Source organism: Pelmatolapia mariae, linkage group LG20 (assembly GCF_036321145.2).
Source record: "Pelmatolapia mariae isolate MD_Pm_ZW linkage group LG20, Pm_UMD_F_2, whole genome shotgun sequence".
Taxonomy (NCBI): Eukaryota; Metazoa; Chordata; class Actinopteri; order Cichliformes; family Cichlidae; genus Pelmatolapia; species Pelmatolapia mariae.
This window is the reverse complement of record NC_086244.1, coordinates 42,049,433-42,068,413: the sequence shown is the minus strand read 5'-3', so window position 1 is coordinate 42,068,413 and position 18,981 is coordinate 42,049,433. Positions and strand designations below refer to the sequence as shown.

Sequence of the window (18,981 nt, the reverse complement as noted above, 5' to 3'; positions counted from 1 at the left end):
GATCCTGGTCTAGAAAGTAATATTAAATAAATTCTAACAACAGCTTATCAAGGTTAAACGTGCTGCTGTTGTTCAGCCGCTGGTTTCCTCTTTCTGGTGCAAAGTGGGCCAAAAACAAAGAAGAGAGACGGACTCGCGACAGAAAAGCCGATCAGCTGATCATTAAGCAGTTTCACGATTGAAGTAGCAGCAAGAGAGGGAGGGAGAAGAGGCTCCATATATCGGTTGTTAAGCTTAACGTAGGTACGCTTTACAAACATTCAGAGATGAACTTACACACTTGCTTTACTTCTCTCTGGGATAACTTCCTCGGAGATGAAATGCTGGATTGCTAGCGAGGCTACAAATAAACACAGCCGCTCTGTCACGTGAGCACACTGCTTCGACGTGCTACGGTTACAAGCCGAGTTACGTCGTGTCGCAAGTTTTGTGAGGTGCTTTTTTGATATTTAATGGATCGGATTACATTTTTTAATTTCTCGCCGATATCCGATCCAGTAATTTAGGTCAGTATCGGACCGATACCGATACTTAATATCGGATCGGTCCATCTCTAAAAGGTACATGGACTATTAGAAATAAACAAACCAAAGCTAATTACCCAGACTTTTTCAGAGAAAAATATGGTTATTACAAATAGGAATGAAGTGGTTAACAGATAATGATAACAGGTAATGATTTCGTTGTCAGTGTGGGTCCAAAACTGGCAAAGGAAATTAAAAAAATACCCTGCTTGAAGAGAACAGTGTGGGTGAGGACTGTGGACCAGAAAATCCTAATTCAATCCAACTGGAAGTTGTAGAAGAAAGTTAATAATTATTTATTATTAATATAGTTAATAAATGTAAAAACAAATTTCAACAGATAGCGATGACCAGTGTTGGGCAAGTTACTTTGAAAAAGTAATTAATTATAGTTACTAGTTACTTCTTCAAAAAGTAACTGAGTTAGTAACTGAGTTACACGATTCCAAAAGTAATTAATTACTTGAAAAGTAACTATTGCGTTACTTTAAAAAAAACGTTTAACCCTCTGGGGTCCAGGGTATAATTGGCCATTTTTAACTACTTTTGATGTTCCCTCTACATTTCACCTTTAAAAACGATTTACTTTGCCTTGTTTGGTATCATTCTTTTCAGCACAACCTCACATGTCTGAATTTACAGTTATGTTTTCATTTTGACATACTGTATTAACACAATTGATCTAAAATCAGACAAAAAACATAAAATCCGAGTAGAAAAAGTTATATTTTTACTGTAACAACCACAAACATGTTTAATGAATCATATTTCATAACTTTAAATGCAAATATAAATTGTCAATTTTAAAATCCTATGCACAAGTTTTGCAAAAAAAAAAAAGAAGTTATTTGCAGCCATTTACCTTTTACCCCCCCTTTTTTTTTTATAATCATTTCAAACTATTTTACAGAACAATCAGCTGTTCTGCATCAATAAGATGCCACACAAATTATTTGTGCCACTCCAAAAAAATAATTTCTGTCCACTATAAAGGAGAACATCACAAGCCTGATACCCGCAGGCCTGACAGCAGGTGTATCACTCCTGTTTTCTACCTGGAGACAGCAGTCGCCTCATTGTTTTGACACACAACACAAAACTATCCACAACACTACACACTAACTACACAAGACAACACATTAACTACACACTCCAAACAAAAAAATCTGATTAATTATGTATAACTTATTTTATCTGCTGATATAGTTGTACTATTGTATAGAATGAGAATATTAATATGTTGGTGATACGAGACAGTATTTGTCTATAGACAGATGTATGTGTATGTGTTTGTATACACATACACATGTGTATTTTGGTTACAAAATTGTAACCAAAATGGTTACAATTTTGTAACCATTTTGGTTACAAAATTGTAGTTAAATTTAGGGGCAGGACTGGATAAGCCACTGCTTCTTCCTTTCATACACCTTCTGTTTTTGCTTTATGGATCATTTTACTGGAAATTTCTTATGCTTTCCATTTCCTGTGTTTGTTTTGTTGAAATTTTAATTGTTCAAAAGAAAAGAAAAAGAAAGAAAAGAAGAATAAGTCTTGTATTTGTTCAGCGTCAGATTAAAATGTAAGCACCCAGTGTTGCATTCAAATGTCCCATTTTCTGGCTGCTCGCTTTCTATTAGTATCAGTAGTGATTAATGAGGAGTTGGGAAGAAGCGGCAAGCCAGGTGTCACAGCCGCTGCTAAACAGAAAGAATAGAGGCCATGAGCGCTGACCTGCAACCAATTCCCACAGACTCAGCCAAGAAGTTGGAGAAGAGTAAAAGCCCCTTTTCCGTTAGTAGAGCCTCGGATTGACTCGCCACGACTCAAATCAGATCAACAGGTTTTCCATTGTAATGGAGTACGACCTAATGTGTGTGGTCGTCTTTATAGCAACGTGACCGAGCATCCTGTTACGTAATTAGTATGTGACACGAACAGCACAACAAAGGTGGACGTCGAGGCCACGATATACCTGCTGCTCGGTGGCTTTTCATCAGGCTCGGGGACCACTGAGTTGTTTATTGCAACCTTTTCCTTCTTTTTTTTCTCCCGGGTGAGCAGGTACTATTTTAGTACCTGGTACCACCTGGTACCAGGTGCTAAAATGCAGGGGTGGGGAACTCCAGGCCTCACGGGCTGGTGTCCTGCAGATTTTAGATATCACCCTAGGTCAACACACCTGAATCAAATGATTAGTTCATTACCAGGCCTCTGAAGATCTTCAAGACATGTTGAGGAGGTAATGTAGCCATTTAAATCAGCTGTGTTCGATCAAGAACACATCTAAAACCTGTAGGACACTGGCCCTTGAGATCCCCCATCCCTGACCTAATGGAAAACCGTGTAAACTGTCATGAACCATGGAGAGTCCATCCAAATAGTTACTAATAGAAAACTGCTTTAAGCTCTGGCTGTATCTCTGTGTTGCACCACTGACACAACCTGCAGTGTTAGAGACACACACATTTGCCATATGTTACCCGATATCGGTATAAGCAAAACATTCAAAAGCTGCTGAAATTTAAATTTAAAGTTGCACAAATTTGTATTCGCTGAACAACTTCAAAAGACTGTTATTACTGTTATTATAAATTTGAATTGTAACAAAGCTATAGTTCCCTTCAGCTCTACACAGCCTCATTTTATATAGTTTTTACACTAGCGTATTAGGATTAGGATCACCATAGCTAAAATAATATAACAACTATGAAAAGTATGAAAATAAGAGAAAAGATTAGACTACTTCATCTATAGTGGCTCTTTTAATTTGCCATTGTATCTCCTGCTTGAATCAAATTGTGTCAGTCTGACAGCCTCTTTTATAACTGGCAAACCTTCTTTCAAAATTAGAGAGAAAGAAGTCACAATTTAACATGTTTGTTAATTGTGAAGAGCAGTGCTGCAATAGAGCATTTAAATACAGGCTAGCATGGGCTGGAGCTACTGATGGGAGATAGACAGGGGAAACGGGGACATCATGGGTTTGTGAGGGTGGGGGTGCATTAGTATATGTTGCCCTCATTTCGTGACTAGACACTCACTATGGCAGCTCAGTCTCAGCAGCTTGAATGCAACTAAGTGACTACAATATGCTGGAACTACTGCATATTCAATCTAGTTACATCCTGTTTAAATTAGAACGAAGGGTAACTAATTGTTTTCTCTGAGATGTATAATCTCTGTGAATTACTCTTATTAATGGCAAATTTTTGTTTTACTAAACCCTTGCTTTGATGCACCTTCTTAACATTTATTGTAGAATGCACTGTCTTTCTGTACAATAATGGCTCTCTGCCTTTCCACTGTCTCCATCTGTCACTGCAATCCTGCAATACATATATAGAGAGATCTCTTGTTCTGCCTTTGCTTCACGAATCAATGAAAAGTAGGGCAAAGAGGAGGAGAGAGTGGGCCAACTAAGTCCAGCAAAAATAATCCTTGTAGGCTTCACAACGCTCTACATGTCATGCTGGATTAAACCCACAGGGATACCTCAATAAAGTTCACTAAAATTCACTTTGCTCCCAGCACTGCCTGCCATGCTGCTTACCAGCTTTCATGCTCATCTGTCTTCATACTCAAATTCTTAATTTCTGGGAAATATATGGGTATATATATACACACACACACACACACACACATATATATATATATATATATATATGTGTATGAGGGTGGCATCACAGTGGCAGATATCCAACAAAAAGGGTCTCCAGTATGAAGAGTTGGACAGCACCAGGCCCTGACATGATTCACGCTTACTGGCTGAAAAAGCTGACTGCACTCCACAAGCATCTGACAGTACAAATCAACCAGCTGCTAGCTGATGAGAGACACCCAGAATAGCTACCAAGGAGATGCTCTGTCCTCACTGCTGTTCTGCATAGGCCTGAACCTCCTCAGTGAGACCATTGACAAGACTGGCTACGGATACCAATTACGGAATGGAGCAATGTAGAGGACATGGATCCCATGTAGATGTCATCTACATGGATGACATCAAGCTGTATGCCAAGAGTGAACGAGACATTGATTCACTGATCCACACCATCAGGATATACAGCAATGGCATCGGAATGTCGTTCGGACTGGAGAAGTGTAGTCGGATGATAACAAAGAGAGAGAAAGTAGTCAGAACTGAGGGGATCGAGCTACCAGAAGGCAAAACTGCGGACATAGAGGACAGCTACAAGTACCTGGGGATCCCACAGGCAAATGGGAACCATGAAGAGGCCGCTAGAAAAGCTGCAACCACCAAGTACCTGCAGAGGGTCAGACAAGTCCTGAGGAGTCAGCTGAAGGGTAAGAACAAGATCCGGGCTATCAACACCTACGCCCTGCCCGTGATCAGGTACCCTGCTGGGGTAATAAGCTGGCCGAAGAGGAGATAGAAGCCACCGACATCAACACAAGGAAACCCTAAGGCTGTACGCTAAGCGGAAGGAAGGAGGCCAGGGACTAGTGAGCATCAATTGCACAGTCCAGAATGAGACAACAAACATCCACGAATACATCACGAAGATGAATATATGAACGAATACCTCAGGCAGCAGAAACCCAAGAAAGTGGAGGAACCAACATGAATGGCCAGATCACTCCATGGTATGTACCAGCGACAGGAAGTGGCTGACATCCAGAAATCCTACCAGTGGCTGGACAAAGCTGAACTGAAAAACAGCACAGAGGCACTAATCATGGCAGCACAGGAACAAGCACTGAGCACAAGATCCATAGAGGCTGGGGTCTATCAAACCAGGCAAGACCCCAGGCTGTGTAAAGATGCCCCTGAGACAATCCAGCACATAACAGCGGGGTGTAGATTGTTATTAATCTCTGTCTCTCGTCCACAGCATGTCTTCTATCCTGTCTTCCTTCTCTCACCCCAACCAATCACAGCAGATGGCCCCGCCCCTCCCTGAGCCTGGTTCTGCCGGAGGTTTCTTCCTGTTAAAAGGGAGTTTTTCCTTCCCACTGTCGCCAAAGTGCTTGCTCATAGGGGGTCATTTGATTGTTGGGTTTTTCTCTGTATGTATTATTGTAGGGTCTACCTTACAATATAAAGTGCCTTGAGGAAACTGGTGTTGTGATTTGGCGCTATAAAAATAAAAGTGAATTGAACTGAAAAATTGAATTGCAAGATGCTAGCAGGCAGGACATACATGGAACGCCATGACCAAGTGGCCAGCATAGTATACAGAAACATCTGTGCCGAGTATGGCCTGGAAGTCCCGAGGTCAAAATGGGACACGCCCCGTAAGGTGGTGGAGAATGACAGAGCTAAGATCCTGTGGGACTTCCAGGTACAGACCGAGAAAATGGTGGTGGCTAACCAACCAGACATAGTGGTGGTAGTCAAGCAGAAGAAGACAGCCATAGTAATAGAAGTAGCAATACTGAATGACAGCAACATTAGGAAAAAAAGAAGAATCAAGGGCTCAGAGAAGAACTCGAGAAGATGTGGAGGGTGAACGTAACAGTGGTCCCAGTGGTAATCAGAGAACTAGGTGTGTGGCTCCAGCAGATCCCAGCAACAACATTTAAGATCTCTGTCCAGAAGAGCACAGTCCTAAAATATTGCGCAGGACCCTCAAGCTCCCAGGCCTCTGGTAGAGGACCCGAGCTTGAAGGAAAGACCGCCCGCAGGGGCGAGAGATAATTTTTTTTTTTTAGTAGAAGACTTTGGTATTGGTATAAGAGAGAGGCAAAAATGGTGTCCATAGGACAGTTCCAACACTGCTGACCAAAAACAACACTCATCTCATCCCAACTCATCCCAACAACAAGACTCATCTCACATTAGCCAAAAAAAAAATATATCTTGATGATCCCCAAGAATACTCTATGGATGGATGTGACAAAAGCTGACATTTTTTGAAGGTTTGAGTCCTGTTACATCTGGTGTAAAACTAACACAGCATTTCATAAAAAGAATGTCATACCAACAGTCAAACATGGCAGTGTTAGTGTGATCATCTGTGCTGCTTTGCTGCTTCAGGAACTGGATGACTTTCCATAGTTGATGGAACCATGACATCTTCTCTCTACCCGAACATTCTCAAGCAGAATTTCCAGCCATCAGTTCATGCCCTGAAGCTCAAGTGTGCTTGAATTGTGCAGCAGGATAGTGATCTTAAAAATACCAGCAGGTTCGCCTCTTAATGTCTTAGAAAATCAAATAAAATCCCCAAACTTTTTGGAGTCCAGTTGAAATGCTTTGGCACGAAGTTAAAGAGAGTGTTCATGTTTGAAAACCCTCCAGTGCGACTGAATTAAAAATAATTCTGCAATGTGCAACCATTGGCGTTCGAGATGGTATTGCATTGTGGATCACAATCTGATGGTACTTTTCGATGTTCATAATTAGTTCATTAGTTATTAGTTTTGAAAAGATCCCCAAAACCACTGGCTGAAATACCGCCTCCACTGTGTTTTCCTGATGGCTGTAGACATTCACTGTTGTGCTTCTTGCCTGACCTCCTTCTCCAATGACTTGAACAACAAATTTGAAATTTGGATTTATCACTCCATTAGACGAGATGCCACTGACTTTCAGTCTTGTGCAAATTGTCAAAACTCATACTTTTTTCCTTGTTCCCCTTCTTTGTTAATGGCTTCTTCACAGCCACTCTTTCACTGAGACCATTTCTTATAAGGCAAACAGTAGATGGAGGTGCCAGATGCATCTCTCAGGTCCAGTGTCAGGTCTTTGACAGAGCATGTGACTTTCAGATACCATTCATCTGTTGCAAAAAGTTTTTTAAGCCTTTCACTTCTTCTTCTTTTCTCCACTTGGCCAGTTTCCACAATTCTTTTTAAGAACACAGCGTACACATGCCAAGATATGACCAATTTTGGCAATGGCTTTGTTGGCCAACAGAGTTCTGACTCTTTGTCAGCCCAGACAAGAAATCTGGGCTTATCGCTGTTTTCATAGATCAATGACAGAATTGTGGGAACTTTATGGAGGACTTTTTCTAAAAAATATAAATTAGCTACTTTGTCAGAGGCCAGAGGTCTTCTACATGAGTGAAATGCAATTTTCTCTCCAGCTTACATGCTTTTTATACTTAATTTTTTTTTTTTTCGGGGGGGGGGGGGGGGGGGGGGGTGTTCTGGCTTGTTTGTTTCGGGTCTAAGAGCAGAACCAGTCTCTATGGCAAAGGGGTTTTTGGGGATGACAGGAGGAGACAGCAACAGTGGGAGACTGGCATACACAATTCCTGGTTTCAACTCAGGATAGTCACAAATTCTTCCAGATTTCTAGAAATGAGAGGTTCCATCTAAAGTGGGATGGATATCAACGCTCCTAACAAAGACAGGTTTTCCACAGAAAGTTTTCTAATTATCTATCACGCCCACATTGAATTTTGGACACCACTCAGACAGCCTGTGGTTTAACCCATTAAAACCAGTTTAAGTTTAAACTTTTAGGTAAAATGACCTTGACCCATTGGTGCAATCAAAACGTCCACTGGCTTCTAAAACCATCAAGTCTACGCTTTTTCAGTGATATTAGGATCATTACGGTAATCCCAGGTAGGGCACCACATCCAATTCTCTGCAAATAACACAGAAAACAACACAGCAAAAACAAAGTTATGAAAAAAAACCCACACAGTAAAAAGAACCCCAATGCCTGATCAAATTTTTGTTTACTGCTCCCTCACACCTACTCACTTTCTCTACTCCCAGCCAACTTTTGTCCTTGCATTGCTGCAGTGATACCATTTCTGGGATTACCATAATGACCCTAATATCACTGAAACACACAGAGTTGCATCTTTCAGGAACAAGTTCTTTCTGTCTGTCTTTGGAGAGTTAGGATAACATCCAGCTTAATAAGTCACTACTGGTCCAACTAGAGATGTGATAAGAGAAACATAAGTCCAACATTTTTTAGCAGAATTACATACCAACTCAATATTAATTTTAGTGACTTCCAATTGATGCAACCAGGTGCCTGACGTGACTTATGATCTTACCAAATCTACCCTTACTCTTAGCCAGCAGTTTCCAATTCTGTGTGCCTGCACCTGGAATACAATAAACTATTGTTGCTAGAGTCTGTAGGTTCCTGTTTTTAAGAACAGTCCCTAATAACCATTTTTTTCCTTGGATGGTGGTGTATTGGGGGGGTCTGTTTAGGCCAACACCTCCTAACAGTCAGTCACCCAGATGAGCTGATGTCCCAGCTGCTTGGCAGAACCTGGTGGGGCCATCTAACCAGAGCTAAGCTACTTTGGCCCACACCAAGGGGCGTGGTCCTGGGTTTTTTGAACCAGTGTCTGGTATTTTGTATTATGTGTTTTGGCCTTGTTGAGACTTATTGATTCTTTAGGAATTATGTGATTCTAATATTCAGTTTTGATAGCGTCTGAATTTGGTGACTTGTGATTCTAGTTCTTAGTCCTTTCCCTTATTTCACTCTGTTTTAGTCTCACCTCTGTGTGTTCTCCCCAGCGTCCCCTGTGTAGTCATGTCTGTCAAGTTTCTATCTCGTCTCCATCTCGCTCCCGCTCTCGCTCAAGTGTGCGTGTGTATCTTAAGGCCGGGTTTTGTTTCTGTGTTTCCTATCTTATTTTGATAGTCCTTGTCTCATGTGCATTGTTTTCTGTTTCATTTCCACTGTCTCATTATGTCTTTGTTCTCATGTGTCTCCTCTTCTCCTAATCACTTTTATATATATATATACATAGTCTCAGTCTCGCCTTGTCTTTTGCCGGAATGTCAATTCTTCCCCTTGCTCATGTTCCATGTGCTAGTGGTTTCCCAGTTTAGTTTTCTGTTAGTGAAAGTTGCCTTTTGTTTTGTATTTTTGTACACTAAATGGCTTGCTTTTGTTAAGATTAGTCTAGTCTCCAAGTGTCTGCATTTGGGTCCTCTCTACAAAACGTCATCTGCGCCATCAGTCGTCGGTTCTCTAAGCCCTGTCTCCAAACCTACAAACAAGGTATGCTAAAAGAAGCTCAGGAGTAACTAAAGATTTGATACACTGAACAGGAGAACCACAAGCTAGTGTGCTAGTGACACAATAACTGAATAGTAAGACTATAATTTGCTGATGGTTCAAGAAAATTGTGCTCTGATAAAGCACATGAAGGTTACAGTAGGAAAGTCACAGTTAATTTTGAAATTAATTGAGCTACACAGATTAAGCTACACAAATCAACACTGCGCATGGTAACAGGAACAGAAAGCGATACAATACCACAGTGAGAGCAAACACCAAGTGCCTATGATAACCCATTTACTCCACTGATAGTAATATGGTGTACATATTAGTACAAAAAAAAGTCTTGAGTACAAAGTCTCCGCAACTCTGACAGTCTCCGTGTGGTCAACAACAGACACACATTATGCCCTTATCATGGTCTAAACCAATCAGAGATAGTCAGGGGCGGGACCTCTCTGATTGGCCGTGGTCCAGATGTTCCTGTAGTCCTATGCGTGTGTACGTTTGAAAGTGCAGAGAGAGGTGAGTAGCTTGAATAAAGCGACATCGATTCATTAAATCCTGAATCGACATTTAAATATAAATGTATTTTGCCAGAAACGCCAGGATCTCAGGTTACAGCTCACAAAACTATTTCAACAACCACCAACCAGCTAAAACAGTAAATGAGAGCAGGTAAACGGATTCCGCACAAAGACGTAAACACAGACCCGACGCATCAGAATCAGTGCGATGTCGGCTTTCTCACCCAACACGAACACGCCGTCGGGGCTGAAAGCCGACAGCTCACAGATTCTGATGCGTCAGGTCCGCACTTTGTGTTTACTTCTTTTTTGTGCTAGATTCCGATGCTGCAGGTTTTGTGTCTCTCCAACCAAAATTCACTGAACCAGCAGCAAAAGAAGAACATCGTCATGAATTCCCTCTTACTTTTGCTGTTTTGCTTCCACCAAGATAAAAATCACACTTCATGTAGAGCTCTCTCTCACTCTCTCTCTCTCTCTCTCTCTCTCTCTCTCTCAGTGTACTTCAAGAGCAGTTTCCTCAAATCCCAAATCTCTGTTTTCTGCATTATTCTTTCGCTTATTACACACAAGTCATGTACAGTGCTGTCGGCCGCTATTATTTTTTTGTTGTTGTGTTTTTTTTCCCCCAAAAATGACCTCGACAAGAAGGCCTCATTTCTGCTGTTTAACAGCGCAGAAATTTGAACTTTTTAAAATTATGCCAAATTGCAAAATGCTTGGCTGTGTCTTTAATCAAACCTCTGTAACTTTGCTCTGCTTCACTTCAGCAGCATCAGGTAATGTTAATGTTGATTCATGGTTTTCTTCCATTTTTTTTCTACTGCAGAATGTTTTTAAGGCGATTATCTGCTATAAAAAGCCAGGCCAGGAAAATCTCCCTCATGTTTTTCTGTGTTTTATCCTCAGTTACTTTGACACAAAGGCATCTGCTGAGATGATCACACCTCTGATGAAGTCTCACAGTGTCAGTACTGATAAATGATCAGAATTATAATATTTCTGACTGTCTGAGTCAAAATTGAAGCCTAGTTAATCGAAATGGGAGTTTGTTAATCGGAATCAAATGGATTATAGAAATCAGTGATGATACCCAGCCCTAGTGAGAAGCCTAGGCCTGACAGAAGTGGATGTAGCTGTGGGTAATGAGAAAAGATGTCCCCTATCCCCACTGCCTTTCAGCAGCAGGCAGCAGCAAACAGGTCGTCAGAGGAGGCCGAGATGAAGGTTATGTTTAACATTGTCTACAATATTACCAAAGAGTGCCAACACACTTTAAGCACAAGCACTTTTTCAGTAACTTATCTTTATTGTAGAAATGTGCTCCAAATAAAGAACTTTGTGTTGACAAGATTGTTAGTTAATCATTTACAAATCAATATTGCCTGTATGGACAGCGGTTAAAAAAATGTGAACATGTAAAACAGTGGGGTTAAGCGATGTGGTTGAAAAATTTGGGGGCACCTAACTTTTGTGCTGGTGCACCTAAGAAAAAAAGTAAGGCGCACCATTGCAACCGTGGCAAAAAGTTAGTCTAGATCCCTGAAGTTCATCTCAGTTTTGCCAGAAAACATGATCCCCAAGACTTTGACACTTTGGCAACAGTAGGAAGGAAAAATTCGCTTTCCTATTGAATACTGAGCAAAATGAGCCAACCCTGATAAAAGAGGGCAGTGTAACTGAACTAGAAACTCCAGGTAGCCACCCAACCAAGAGCATGACTCCCCCAGCTCACTAACACAGTTCCATCAGAGGAGATACTTGCAGATGTGAGCACTGCTCTGTGCACCATCTCTACTACTGTATGACTAAAACTGATCAATGCTAACAGGACTCCATAATCACTTTTGAGACACAATCAGATATATGTTAAACGATGTTAAAAACAAAGACTTTGCTGATTATTGCAAAAAGTGATCACACAAGTTAGGACCCATATAGTGTTTAGATTTGTCGTCAGCTTCAAATCTCATAGAGGGCATAGTACATAAACTGATCCCATTGGCTGCTTCTCTCTGTCAATCACATGACTGTTCGTGAGAGGGGCAGCAGGCATTCCTGTTTGATTTAAACCAATGGACTGAGGTTATATGCAAGTGAAGAAGTAGGTCATGAGCTGTTTTAATGCTCAGTGTTTTTCTGTCACTTCTCCCAGAGGCGAAAGAGCACTGTGCTGCTGAATATTGATTGACTTAGATAAGTCTCTCTAAAATGTCAGCAAAGAGCACTGTGGCCAAGCTAGCTTATTACAAGAAAAAAAGAAAAAGGGAAGCCCCTGAACAAATGATGAAAAATTGAGTTGAATAAATTCAAATAAAATATGTATTGCCATTTGTTGGAATTTAGAAACAAAAAGCATTTCAAATAAAAATAATTGGAAGGGGGTCCCTCCTCTTCCTCCTCCACTACCCACCAGCACACCTATGATTAACTCACCTAGTGATAATCCTGTGATCAGACTGGCTACTACTTAAGGCAGGGGTGGGGGAACTCCAGGCCTCAAGGGCTGGTGTCCTGCAGGTTTTAGATGTGTCCTTGATCCAACACAGCTGATTTAAATGGCTAAATGACCTCCTCAACATGTCTTGAAGTTCTCCAGAGGCCTGGTAATGAATTAATCATTTGATTCAGGGGTGTTGACCCAAGGTGAAAGCTAAAACGTGCAGCAGAGTGGCCCTTGAGGCCTGGAGTTCCCCACCCATGACTTAAGGAGAAGGAAGACCTTTACTTGATGCTGGATTGTTATGCAGGAAACAATGCCGTTGGCCTGCCTGACTCCTCATGGTGTTTGTTTATGCTTCTGCCTCACCTGTTTGTTTTCATGTGTGCAGGATTCCTGGATCTCTTTCTGATGTGACTTACTGAGAGAGATAGAGAGACTATTTTCTAGTGGAGAGATACTTTGTAGAATTTTCTTGAGCCTTGAGAACAACTGACTGCTATTCCATCACTTACATTTGGCATTGAACTTTCACTGTAAATGAATGCATGAACTTTACACTTTGAGTCTACCAGATCTCTTTAACTATAATAATAGACTGTATAGACCTAAGGTGAAAGTGAGTTTATAAAGACAACACAAAGATTCATATGCAGAGGTTATGAATTAAGAGTTAATATTTACTGAGTGTCAGTTTAGGGAGCCAGCATATGATTGAGGGCTGCACATGAAAGACTGCACACATCAAAGGAAATCATTCCCAAACCAATCACACTCTCTCCTGGGTTGTGTTAATTTTATAACCTTGATGAGGTGACTGATACATTTTAACATCTAATGTAGCTATTAGGGCTGTCAACGTTAACGCGCATTAATCCGTCGTCACGATTAATGCGATGAAAACTTTTAATGCAATTAACCCATCTAGGGCGCAGAATGACTCAAAACGCCGGAAATGTCACTGTCAATGCATTTCGGCCATTCTGCTCTCTAGATGGGTTAATTGCGTTAAAAGTTTTCATTGCATTAATCGTGATGACGCATTAACGCGCGTTCAGCCTGTGAAGTAGTCTGACTCAAACGTCAAGGAAGGTGGTAGGAAGCAGACTCAGCAGACATTTAGGGTTCTGAGAGATGAGACATTTATTCACAGTGAACTTCATATGTGAAACTTAAAACTCCCCCCCAACGTAATTTAATTAACAAATTCAAAAGTACATGAATTCAGTAACAAAGCTCACCCTCATCTTAATCAAGCAGAGACTGACTATATATAGGGCTATCAATTTCCCTTCAATGAGTCCAGCCAGTACCACTAACTTGCGCTGAGGAATCTAAAACTCTACACAGATGACTGAAAATTACAAAAAGCTCCTCACACTTCTGATTAGCACATGTAACAACTAAACGGCTCTATATACGAAAAAAAAGATTCAACAAATCCCTTTATATCTTGAAACACACAAAAGGAAGCATTCCTATGGTAGAAGAAACCCCTCATCTTGGTTTACCCTGCTGATGTCACATCTGACATCATCAGTACTTTAAAATCAGGAAATGTCAGGCGGGCCTTTCCTCACACCTGACCTACATGAAAACTGAAAACAAAGAACCAAGTATGCACAAATGACTTAATCTGCAACATAACAAAATATAAAGCAACATGTAACTAAATATTTGCTCTAATTTGCTGAATGTTTGTTTTGCTGGCAACAGAACCCTGAGTTTGTTTGTAAATTAGTAACAAATTCAGGTCTGAAAATTAGTACACACCTGTGAAGTACCTGTGTACTCACTCATTGCCAACGAGTCACATAACAGCAGGACAACTACACACAGGAGCGTAGGGAGCTGAGCAAAGTGTGCCTTTATGAGAAAAGGGGTGTTTGCACAGACATATCTGCTATATTGATGAGTGGAACAACATACTTACCTTAAGAGGAGACAAACTAAAGCACTGATTCTATTATGGATCCGATACTGCTGCCAGAATTATTGATACTATTGATATTTAGATAAATCCACAGATCCCTATGAAAAATATTGACAAATCACTGATTTGCATGTGAAACATCTGTCAGTATTTTTTACACACATATTTGTGCATACGAACTGTAAAGCAGCCATGAACTAAAGCAACATAATGAAGAGTAGGCTAAAGTTCCTCGACAATGTGAGAGACTGATGAAGTCATAGAGCAGGGAACTCCAGACCTCAAGGGCCGGGGTCCTGCAGGTTTTCAATCTCACCCTGGGTCTACACACCTGAATCAAATGATTTTTTCATTACCAGGCCTCTGGAGAACTTCAAGACATGTCGAGGTCATTTAGCCATTTAAATTAGCTGTGATGGATCAAGGACACATCTAAAACCTGCAGGACACCGGCCCTCGAGACCTGGAGTTCCACACCTGTGTCATAGAGAAAACCACGAGTTCATGTAATTACTGCTAAAGGTCTGGTTCTCCAAATGCTGAATCAATGAAATGCATTTTATATGGCTTATATATACTTCCTTTTCTTGTCAACAGTAGGAGCAAAAACGAGGGATACACAAACAGTGCATGTACTTCTATTACTACTACTACTATTATTATTATTATTGTTATTATTATTATTGTTATTTACAGTTTACCAAAACTCCATCTAAAATTTGAATTGTATACACTGAGATATTAAAACATACACAATTAACAGGTGTGGACTTTTATCTTTTTAAAATATATTTTTAAATTCTGTTTCATTAAAATGACTTCAGTCATTCCTGGATGTCAATTCAGTTCAGTTTTATTTATATAGTGCCAAATCACAATAACTGTTGCCTCAATGTTCTATATGTTAAGCAACGTCAAGACCGAACAATAATACCATGGAAACAGAGAAAACCCCAACAATTATATAACCTCCTATGTAAGTCATCACGTACAAACTAATTTCTTAACACCAACAAGCCGGAGAATCTTTTTCATGAGTGCTTGTCATTACAGTGAGTTTCTCATCTTGACCTGACTTCAATCTCCCAAGAGTACCATGACCTGGATTACAGAGTACCTACACAGACATAGTTAAGATTAAAGGAATACTTGGCTCAACGGAGTTCCAACTCTTTGTCAGATTGGCTGCTGAGGTGAAAAGCAATCTGTGTTTTCCTTGAGCAGTGACAAATAGCAAGATGTCCTAGTTTTATGGATGGCTTTTTTTTAAGAGTCACAGACTATTTGTTCAGACCAAATGAAGATCTTCTAAAGAAGTGCAAGGCCATTTCCTCTCCACTCCTGTTATCTGCTTTAAGGTACGTGTTTTTGCGTTATGCCAGGGGGTCAAACATTTTTAATTTTTTTGCTTTCATTTTTAAAGAAAGTATCCAGTATTCAGGGTTGTACAGAATGTGACACTGTTAACAAGACACCGAATAAGTAAAGTTTAGGTAGCTGCTCTTTGTGTTTTGTTTTGTATTTTGTATTGTCTGTGTCTGTTCCCAGTCATCCTGGTCATGGTAGTCTTAAGAGCTTGAAAAAAAAGAAGGGGACTGGATTTCTTTAGACCTTTCATTCAATAGGCTTCTTCAGTTTTAATAACAAAAGGTGGAGCATCTCAAGGGTTACTAAACTAACACAACCTAAAGCGGAGCAACCTGCCCTGCCCAGTGCAAAAGTTCCTCCATCCAACCTCAACATTCAGGTAAGGTGTTCACATCCCTGAGTGAAAACCACAGCATCAACCTACTAGCAGCTGACAAGGGAAGGTGTACTGTTGTTCTTAACTCAGCTGGTTATCACAACAAAATTGCCACAGTCCTCAGTGACAGTCATACTTAAAGTCTTAAAGAAAGCCTATCTGCAAACACTTGAAAGGGAAAAAGCCACTGACCACCCTACAAACTAACTTTACTTTGGGGAGCCTATACCCTGCACATATTAACTTCTGAAGAGCCACAAAGAAGGAGTCCCTGGAAGACCTATTGTTAGCAGTATAAACTCAGCCACTTACAACATTTCCAAACACCTCATCACCATCTTCGCTCATCTGGTTGAGAACACACCCCCCACCACATCAAACACACTTCACTAACAAGCTCAACCAACTGTGCCGAATGAGGACGATGGCAGCTCCAACACTGACGTTATCCCAAAAACGTTTATACACTCTGTACTGTGAAATGCTTTAAAACCTGACTGAAATATTGAGTGTTTATGTTTGAGAGATAGACATTGTCTCTAATTTTAATATTACACTTAGCGTTATCCTTTTTGATAAAGCTCATAGTTAGAGCTGGATCAGATGACTCTGAACCATTCCTTAGTAATAGTGTTATAGGATCAGGCAGCTGGAAATCCCATGATGTTCTTCGTGTGGGGAATAAAATTATCACAATAATTATAATTATTATATTATTTGAATCCTTCCATATTATTTAGGTTTGCTCACTTACAAAGAAATTAACTTTTTCATACTAGTTTCATTTTAATGGAGAGAGATAGAATCAGACGCTTTTCTTTGCGAGCTCCTTTGACTACGATGACCTGGATGACTGAGAACCTTCACAGACAGAGAGATAGAATATCAACCAAAAATGTAGAAAACACATTACACAGATGTTATAAGTGGATTTGCACGTTACTGTGTTACTGTTATTTGATCAACAAGCAAAACATGACTTGTTTTGATTTAGTTTCATCTCATCACAACACAACACTCTCTCAAGCCTTCTTTGAATCCTTTAAACACTCACTGGCAAACTTGCTGGGTGCTGGGCAGCTCTCGGGTACCTAACTCGGCTTATGCTGAGTTGGCCAGCCTCTGTCAGAGTGGTCTGCCCACCATTGCTTCTGGTTCTCTTGCTCTTTGGCCATGAGGGCCCCATGTGGGTCGTCCCTTCTTCTCCTGCTGGGATGTGCACGCAGTTGTCATCGAGATGTGTGGCCTCGGGTCTTCAGTACTATGGGGGCTGCACCCTGGTCACCTGGGTCTCTGTCTGCCTCTGTATTCTGGGAGGTGTGGATGCAGCTTCTCACCCTCATTACCAAGTATATTTGTTGACAGACACACACATTCAGAACACAACAAGATTGTTTGTTTGTGCATCTATGTTTTTTTTTCTTTTATTTCCTTTCAGGCGCTGTTTGTTTTCTGTATGTGTTTTCCTATTGAGTTTTTCAACTTGTGCTCTGTCCTTTTATTGTCAGTGTTTCACAGAGATTTCCTTCCCACTGTCGCTCAAAGGGAGTCATAATTGTTGGGTTTTCTCTCTGTATTATTGTAGGGTCTTTATCGTACAATATACGATATTGATATTGATGCGACTGTTGCTGTGGTTTGGGACTACATCAATAAATTTGAATTGAATGTAATCTGGGTGCCACATGGGCACAGTGTCAATCCCATGGGAGCATGAGTTCTGGCTGAGTTGTAGGGGATTAAATATGTTTTTTGTTTTTTTTAATGTATGGTTTATATTCTGTCTCTCTGCAAGAAAATGAAAATACCATAACAATTACAGACTGTTCATTTTTTTGGCAAGTGAGCAAACTTATAAAGTCCCCCTGCAGTGGACTAGGCCAACCCTGTCTTATCTCAGGCTAGACTATTTTCTCTTATAAAAGTGGTTTCTCTCCTACATTGACTTTAACTGTTTTTCCTCTTAAAATAAATTTTTGATGAGAAATACTGGGTATTTATGTAATTGATCTTGTCAACCTTTAGATGAATAAAATATTTCTTATCCTTACTGTTCTTACAAATAGGGAAACAAGAAATTGAAGTTGTGGGACTGGAAAGTATTTGCCTGACCAAACATATTGTACTTAATGATTGCAGCAAAAGGAATGTCAGTTAAATTAAAGATAAATAATAAGAATAGTAATAATAACAACAACAAGGATAGAGAAAATGAGACTGTGTATATGGCCTTTGATGCCAGATAAGAATAAAGGCCAGAGAAGCTGATTAAATTCTGTCTCGACTACCAACATATTTGCAGCTTTAATCTTTCTCGGTATAGTGAAAGCTGTAGAGCTCCATCCAAACAGCACCTCGGAGATTTCCGCTGGACTGCTCCCTTAAATGAGGTTAAAATACGCATAGTCGGCTTTTTTTTTTTTTTTTTTGTAAATTAATGATGGCGCTTTGTCGTCCCTTCGCTCACAGCTCGGCTCCGTTCAAGCGTTTACATTCAGATAAGAGTCGAATTCCAGCTTACCTTCGACAGCCCACACCGACGGCAGTATCCATAGAAAGTACAAGATATCCATAATCACAGATATTCCAGACTTATGCCTGTTAAAAGCCAGTGTATTCATCGCGCAGCCGTACAGCTGTGGTCGGTTTCCTGTGTAATCATTTAGAGATGGAGAGAAGCATCCTTATCATCATCAGTGGCACCAAGATAAAGGCTGAAGCGCTGCTGTTCAGGCCAGGTTGGGCGAAACCAAAAAAGAGGGGGCAGAAAAGCAGCGGAAAAACACAGAACATCGGCTGCGCCTGACTGGACATAAGGGTTTGGGCTTTTTGTTTCTTTTTTAAAACAAGGCCACCAGGG

At 40.5% G+C, this 18,981-nt stretch overlaps 1 protein-coding gene across 2 annotated transcripts in view; it reads right to left on the bottom strand.

The window, feature by feature from the left end:
- The window catches only part of LOC134618224 (ephrin type-B receptor 2-like), a 66,565-nt gene extending 47,665 nt beyond the window's left edge, over positions 1 to 18,900 (bottom strand). Inside the window, exon 1 of one of the 2 annotated variants that reach the window (XR_010091888.1) lies at positions 18,643 to 18,900. Coding sequence is in view for 1 of the 2 variants with exons in the window: in XM_063463510.1 (XP_063319580.1) it covers positions 18,643 to 18,742 (100 nt within the window). In the remaining variant the exon portion in view is untranslated. The remainder of the gene's footprint in view (positions 1 to 18,642) is intronic. The other variant, XM_063463510.1, reaches the window with a different exon arrangement.
- Between the last annotated feature and the right edge of the window lie 81 nt (positions 18,901 to 18,981).